The sequence below is a fragment of the Polypterus senegalus genome, chromosome 9, assembly GCF_016835505.1.
Source record: "Polypterus senegalus isolate Bchr_013 chromosome 9, ASM1683550v1, whole genome shotgun sequence".
Classification (NCBI taxonomy): Eukaryota; Metazoa; Chordata; class Cladistia; order Polypteriformes; family Polypteridae; genus Polypterus; species Polypterus senegalus.
The window spans coordinates 120,882,097-120,889,769 of NC_053162.1; the positions used below are offsets into that span (position 1 = coordinate 120,882,097).

Genomic DNA, 7,673 nt, shown 5'->3' on the forward strand with positions numbered 1-7,673 from the left:
TAATATGTTTAATAAGTTTCTGCTTTGTTATTTGTGTGTTTTAACAAATTTGCATTTATATGTGTACCATTTCTGTACTTGGTAATTAGTATAATCTATATGATCTAAGAACAAAAAAATGACTTGAATTAATTTTAAACAAATGACTTTTATTTTAAAAGAAATTCTCCAAATATGATAATAATAAATATAAATTGAATAGGTGTAAATATATGTATATGAGTACTGTAAATAGACAAGGTGACAATTAAACTGGAAAAAACTGCTTAATTCATAAGCTTTAACAATGAACATTATTGCTACTTCATAGTATTAGAAATTTAAACAAAGTCACTCTACATGTGGCAGATTATTCTAAAATACAGTGCAATACAGGGTGATACACAATTGTAATCCTAAACTCTCTGTACAAGTAATAAAGTGCAATATTTGCAAAAAGTAAAAAAAAAGTATATATATATATACACATTATATATAGTAGTGAAATAGCACCTATTTAGTATTAGGTTGGGAACATGAGCTGATAGTAATACCCATACATTTTCAGTTGAACAGATATATTCTTACATTGGACTAATTTTATATGAAATTATCTAAATTTGATTCTCATGTAGGTGGGTCTGTTGTGTTAAGTGCCAACACCAATTCACATATGGATGCTTGACTTTCATTTGGAGCTGCTCCCATGAATCTTTGCTGTATTATTTCTATTACAATCCACCACCTTACACTAAGCAAATTCACACATTTTGACTCTCTGTAAAGGAATATTCTTTAAAAAATGTAATAAAAACTTGCATAATTCAATGAGAAGGAGATCTCTCATTAAGTCCAAAAACAATGAACCAGGGATAAAGCCATTCATGCACAGCAACTTCAGTTCAGACCACCTTTGCATTTTTGACTGCAGTTCTTCTCTGATAACTTCTTGTTGGAAGGAATGCTTTTTTCAACTGATTCAAGGGCAGGGAACAGTGCATTCCTAGCTCTCTAGAGAAAAAGAAAATATAAAATAAATTAACTTTCAATCCATACAGTATATGAAATAGCAATGTTAAGAGAAGGAGAACAACATACAGTATAGTTTGTTTTTATCTTTCCATTTGGTTCTACGTTCTCACTGAATAACTTCAATCACTTGTAAATTCTTATTCTCTGTTTAGAGGTACTAAAACCAGGTCAGACCACAGCAGTGGTTGTAGGTTTCTATATTATGTGATTTCTAAATCTCTTATATACAAATAAATTTAGTTGATAGAATGGTTGGTTTGATCATTGGTTTGTTCCTGTTCTTTTTGTTTTCTGAGTTGAGGTATGGAACAAATTAAACTGATACATATTATTATATGTATGTGTCTGTTATGTTTTAGTTTTCTCTTGTCTTATTTTATTTAAATGTTTTACTAAAATGGTTACATCCAGTACATGCAAATGTGATTTGTATTCTATATTTTAAAACAAAAATTGTAATGGTGTGCTCTGTAAAATGTTATCTAAAATAAAGTTTTCCAGTGATAGATAGATAGATTCCATGAGGTTAATATAAAATACACATGCTCCAAGAATGACAAGTGAAGTAGAAGTATGGAAACTAGACTACTGTCCACTAAAAACTATGGTATTGTAGATCAAGTGTACTATGTGTTTACTAAGAAATTAGAAATTAAACACAAACAAAAAATTGCTATTACAAACCCCATTTCCAGATAATTTGGAATATTTTCCACAATGCAGTAAAAACAAAAATCGGTGATATGTTGCTTCATGTGAACCTTTATTTAACTGACAAATGTACAAAGAAAAGATTTTCAGAACTTTTACTGACCGACTTAATTGTATTTTGTAATTATACACATTGATGGATGATGGTTTGTACTTATTTTATTTACATGAAGAAGTAGTCAGAACTTACAGATGCCTAAGCATTTCTGAAATGTCCTTGTCACAGCCACAGCTTGCCTCTTTACCAATCTTTTATTTTAGCTAAATTTAATGTGTCTATGAGATAAGCACATCAGTTAATGTTCCTTTGCATCTGATGTTCGGTTTCTTATATTTTCTAAATCCCCAGAAGATTTCATCAATAGACAATTTCATTTTGTTATTCACAATTGGACATGTGCTTGTGTTTTGAAATTAAAATCTTTGCCAGTGGCTTAGAACTTTAATGTCCTTGCTGAAAGACCTTGACTGTCATAGCTCCTTACAGTTCTACAGTTATGGATTTGCCATATGTTTTCTACTTTAGCTAATAATTTATAAACAAAATAAGAGGTGATCACCTTTATGTCTCACCAGGGATGAGAGTGATATTTAGTCACTTTTCTATCACAGAACACTAAAGAGTTTGATTTGTTTCACTTAAATTACTCACCCTTCTTCGATATCTGTAAACAATTAAGGTGATAAAAAGAAATCCAATAAATATGCATATGAAGATTAATATCATTGGAACATTTTTAGATGATTCTGATTTTGAACCCTGAAGCATACCTATAAAAGAAACAGAAAGATATACACTGCTGTAACATTTGTGTCACATATATATATATATATATATATATATATATATACTCGGTTAACAATTAATTTACCTTTTTAAAACTGTGATGCTTCTAATATCCATCCATCCATTATCCTACCCGCTATATCCTAACACAGGGTCATGGGGGTGTGCTGGAGCTAATCCCAGCCAACACAGGGCACCAGCCCACCACAGGATGCACACACACACACACACCCCAAGCACACATTATGGACAATTTAGAATCGCCAATGCACCTAACCTGCATGTCTTTGGACTGTGGGAGGAAACCCACACAGACACAGGGAGCACATGCAAACTCCAAGCAGGGAGGACCTGGGAAGTGAAACCAGGTCTCCTAACTGCGAGGCAGCAGCACTACCACTGCGCCACAATGCCCCCCACTTCTAACATTTATTAACCAATATTTAAGTGCTATAATGAATTAATCTGACTAAACATATGTTAACTTCATATTTAATTTGACATTTCTGTTTTTTTAAATAGTATACTAGTGGACCTTTCATTGTTATATCCCAGTTGTTAAACTGTTTGTGAATTATTTCATTTCAAATGCTTCCCACTAACTTTTCTAGTGTTGTCTTTGTCATTCAATCAACTGAATTTAATTTTTCAAAAACAGATAGAATCCATTTACAATTTCTTACCAGTCAGCAGTAAATGGACAGGAATTTGTCCAAGCAATGCCTCCTTGCTGTATAGATTACAGACCCATTCTCCAGCAAACTCTTCACTAAGCAAACTGATGGAAACAGTTTTCCCAAAGTAGGGTCCCAGTTTTTCAGGAGCTAAGGTGTGGTCACTGCTGTTAGTGTAGTTGCTGTCCTTCTTGATCTTTACCCATTCATACCGTTCCACCCCAGATTCTTCTGACAGAGTAATGGAGAAAGTAGCCAAACTACCGTCTTTAGCTGAATGGCTAACCTTCACAATAACTAAGAAAAATAACATACAAAAAAATCAACTCTGAAATAAGGTTTACCACTGCAACATTAGAGTTCCTAAAAGCTGTATTAACAGACTTTCCAAATGGTAAAACTCTAACCTTGAGCTGTGACGAGCTTGACGATCCTATGGAAGCGCAGGGTGTCCATCTCTGCAAAGCAAATGTATTCTCCAGCCTTTTTAAATTCAACTGCAGGCAGGAAAAGGGAGACATTGCTCTGGTCTTTACTCTCAGCAATAGAGATAGAGTGCTGTCTTGATTTGAGCTCCTGGATTTGTATGCTTCCACTTGGCTTCCACTGCCAACCAGTCTTCATGGGCTGGACACCAGAACTGAGGATGCATGGTAGATATACTGGAGCCCCAATTGCTGCATACACAGTGGTAGTCTTACTGGTTGGTTCTGCAAAGCCTGTTTAGGTTAAACATATATATATATATATATATGTATATATATATATATATATATATATATATATATATATATATATATATATATATATATATATAAATATTAATAATATTCAATATATATACAAATTCCATAACTGTGGAAACAGTGTTTTTGTTTGCATTATTATATCAGTTTATCCACCCATTTTCTATGTCTGATTTCTCCAATTGATCAATTTTGGAGCTGGAACTTATCCCAACAGCATTAGACATAAGACAGGAACCAAACAATAATGTGACATCACTCAATTCCAAGTAACTCTTTTAATGCTCAAGTTCATATTCACTCACATCAGGAACCTTTAAAATTTCTGATGAACCTGCTGTACACTAGAATACTGAGAAAGGAAACAGAAGTGTTTATATTATGCAGTTACAAATAAAATAAACTTGTAAAGACTTTTTAAAATGTATATTTAATATTCCAATACAATTACCTGCCTCTGTAGTTTATATATATATATATATATATATATATATATATACTAATACTAATATAAATACTAATATATATACTGTATACATACAGTAGAATTAATTTTATAAAAGAACATTACAAAATGACACCAATAATAATTTCAGATTTCAGCTCTTTGTGATGAACAGATTTTAGCACAATATTATTCAGCCACAATCTGATAATATAAGACAAGTTAATTACCATGAACTTGAAGCAGGGCAGATGCTGAGCCTGTCTGATTATTGGAAACAACCTGGCAGGTCCAGTTTCCAGATTCAGTAGGTTCTAGATTATGAATCGTCAGGGTCGCATCACTGTTTTTTATACTGATCCTATCAGACTCTTGGACTGGCTTTCCATTATGAAACCACCTTACTGTCACTGTCTCTGGCTTGTCAGATATTATGCATTTCATGTTCCAAGATCTGCCTTCCAAAGGCTTTGATTTCTCTGTAGGAACAGCTGCAAGAAACAAAGATATTGTTTGTTTGATTAGAAAGGAAGTTTGGTGCCATTTGACATGATATTGCCCTAGTAATCTGCAAAATTATTACTGAGAAAAACAGAATTAAACAACTACATTAAAATAGAACATTTTAAATTAATATTTGTGTAATGGCAAAGATTCAATTTAAAAATCAATGCAAATTTTGATAAATATACAAGATTGTAAATTATAAGAGCTATAGAAAAGGGACAAATGTTTTGGAGCAAATACAGCTTAGTATTTGAAATGGAAGGAGGAAAACCTAACATACATTTGGCTTTAGAAATGACCTCTAGTTGCTGAGGACAACAAAATGAAATTTGTATTCTGATCAGTTTTTAGTTGGTCTTACCCTGCAAAATATGGAGATTTACTGTGACTTTAAATTCTTGATGGCCATATTTGACTCTGCATTTGTACTGGCCAGCATCATCTTCACCAAGGTGGTCAATACTGAGGGAGTAATCGCCTTTATGGAAATGAGCTTGGTGAGCTTGGGCCCTCTTCAGAATGTTGTTGCTCCAGTATTCCAGGCCACTTTTATCCACTCTCCAGATTGTCTTATCAGAGCTATGGGAATGTGAGTGGAATTATTCAGTACTTCAGTAAATGAATGATGTAATAAAAGCATTTTTCATAAAATCTGTAAAAAAAACTTAAGATGTGTAAACTACATGACCCCTATGAAATAACACAAAAGAGACTTCTTGTTTGAAGATAATGACTCTGGAAGACATTTTTAATGAATTGAACTGAAGATGTATTTTTACCTAATACATCAGTTGAAAAACTATTCTAGTTCTTCGGCAAGTACAATATTTAGGTTTTCAGACCTCAAACATTTTTCCAGTGTAAGAGTCAAATTTGGGACTGACAGATTTCATATTTTGCCAATAAATAAGCTATAGTGAGTAATGTTCACAGTGTTTTCTATTAAATCTGTAAAATAAGTATTTTATCTATGCAGTATTTTAACCAAATCATAAACATTTCTTTTTGGAAATAGAGGCATTTGCTTTATTTTTTCAGGATACATATTTTGAATATTCTAACAATTCTGTTATGTTTGTGTTTTTGTCATTATTCAGTAAGATAATTTTAGCATTGTTTTCACATGTAAATATTTATGAGCCGAAATAAATAAATGCATTGACTGAAATCAATAATTGTATTTTTGAGGCATACATAAATCATGAAAGCCATTAATTGAAATCCCTTAATGATCATGACTCTTCTGCAAAGTACTACCAGTAGAGGTCATAATATGATTAAGCATACAGTTTTTAGTTTATGAATTATGACAGAAGTTTTCCATAATTTAAAATCCAAGCCATTACTTCTATAGTGTTTTATGCTAATAATATTTATTATTATTAATATTCATTTTACAAATAACTTTTATGTTATACTCTATAAGTATCAGTGATTTTCATTATATCTTGGATAAAAACAGAAATACAATAAAAGGTTTAGGTAGATATTGCTCGTAGTAGCATGTAAACATCTGTTGTTATTCATTTTTGACTTTTAATTTTGAAAATTTACATTTTTAGCTCAAATAACATGGTGTTCCCTCATCCAGTAAATCTGTTTCCAAAATAAGTCTCAACTTCTTACCTGTCTTCATTCACCTTCAGCCACTGCACAACCGCCATTCTGTTAACAGTTGATTTAGAAGGTAATCTGTAACATGGAAGAATGGCAGTTGAACCCTTTTCATAAAACACATCATAATCTGTGGAAGCTTCACATACTATATAAAAGAGAAAAAAAAAACAATATTCTGTTAATCCACATATCAGGTAATATGTTCATGCAGTATCTGTAGTTCCTATCAGGCTTTCATTAGACAAAACGGTGTGACCATGCAGTAGTATCATTTTCATTTACCATGCAATAAATGTAGAGTTCCAAAAAGACAGCATAAAATGTGAAACATTTTATAATCCTAGAAAGTAACAGCAAAAAATCAAGTTTTTATATGTCTGAAAACAAATGTTGTTCTGTCTTGTGCAATGTCTTCCCGTATTCAATTTCTAACCTCTTTCTTTCTCTGATTCTCTCTCTATCTGACACACCTACAAAATCTTCCAGTAGCTTTTATCAATGGGCTCTCTACATTTAAATATGCGTCAGCTTAGAAGCCAGATGTCACATGCGCTTGGAGCTCATTCAACCCGCTGTTAAGATAAAGGAAACTTCACTTAGTCACAAAGGTAATCAGACATCTCACTTCACACATCAACTAAGTTCACACATCATGAAAGGAGCAGTTGATGAAAACCAAAGCTTTTTGTTCCATATTTCGGTATGAATACATGCTGAATATATGCTTTATGTAAATAACGCATGCTATTTTTTTTTTAGAAGTTTCTTTCTTTCTTTCTTTCTTTCTTTCTAATTCTTCTTATCTATTTTGTTGAGATTTTTTATCAATTTGATCAATTTCTTTTTTATTCAATCATTTTATGTTACCCATTACTCCATTCCATTTTCCTCTTTTATGTTCTCTTTTAAGTATCACCTGATAAACACACACATACACAAATCTGGCAAATGTAGATCCATGATAAATAATAATAATTTACTGTAAAATTTAACCATGTAGCACTTAATTTGCCATTATTACTTTCATGTCAATTTGTAACTAGAGGCTACTGAAAATCCAGCTGTCACTTTCAGTAGCCTGCAGTGCTTTTGGCTTAAACTGGAGTGAAGATGCTTGGTCCACAATTTCAAGAGCTCTCCATAAAACAGGCCTCTAAGGGAGAGTAGAAAGATAG

At 32.2% G+C, this 7,673-nt stretch overlaps 1 protein-coding gene across 2 annotated transcripts; it reads right to left on the minus strand.

The window, feature by feature from the left end:
• Positions 1–210: 210 nt before the first annotated feature.
• On the minus strand, positions 211–6,945 carry LOC120535683 (lymphocyte activation gene 3 protein-like). 2 transcript variants are annotated; one of them, XM_039763661.1, is made up of 8 exons: positions 6,781–6,945; positions 6,508–6,643; positions 5,243–5,460; positions 4,605–4,865; positions 3,591–3,902; positions 3,193–3,480; positions 2,375–2,493; positions 211–990 (listed from the first exon to the last, which is right to left on the minus strand). In XM_039763661.1, the coding sequence occupies exons 1-8, from the start codon at positions 6,827–6,829 to the stop codon at positions 877–879; spliced, it is 1,497 nt and encodes a 498-aa protein (XP_039619595.1). In that variant the 5' UTR covers positions 6,830–6,945; the 3' UTR covers positions 211–876. The 2 variants fall into 2 exon arrangements, with proteins under 2 accessions (XP_039619595.1, XP_039619596.1); XM_039763662.1 differs by having other exon boundaries at positions 6,508–6,573; positions 6,781–6,832.
• Positions 6,946–7,673: the final 728 nt, after the last annotated feature.

Bases quoted from the DNA above. Each gene is read 5' to 3' on its own strand.
- LOC120535683 (XM_039763661.1), bottom strand. From the start codon at position 6,829: ATGTTTCACATTTTATGCTGTCTTTTTGGAACTCTACATTTATTGCAT. The intron at 2,494-3,192 runs GTAAGAAATTGT...TTTCTTTTATAG, and splicing joins TGTCCATTTACTGCTGACTG to GTATGCTTCAGGGTTCAAAA. The intron at 991-2,374 runs GTGAGTAATTTA...CTTTTTCTCTAG, and splicing joins TTTACAGATATCGAAGAAGG to AGAGCTAGGAATGCACTGTT.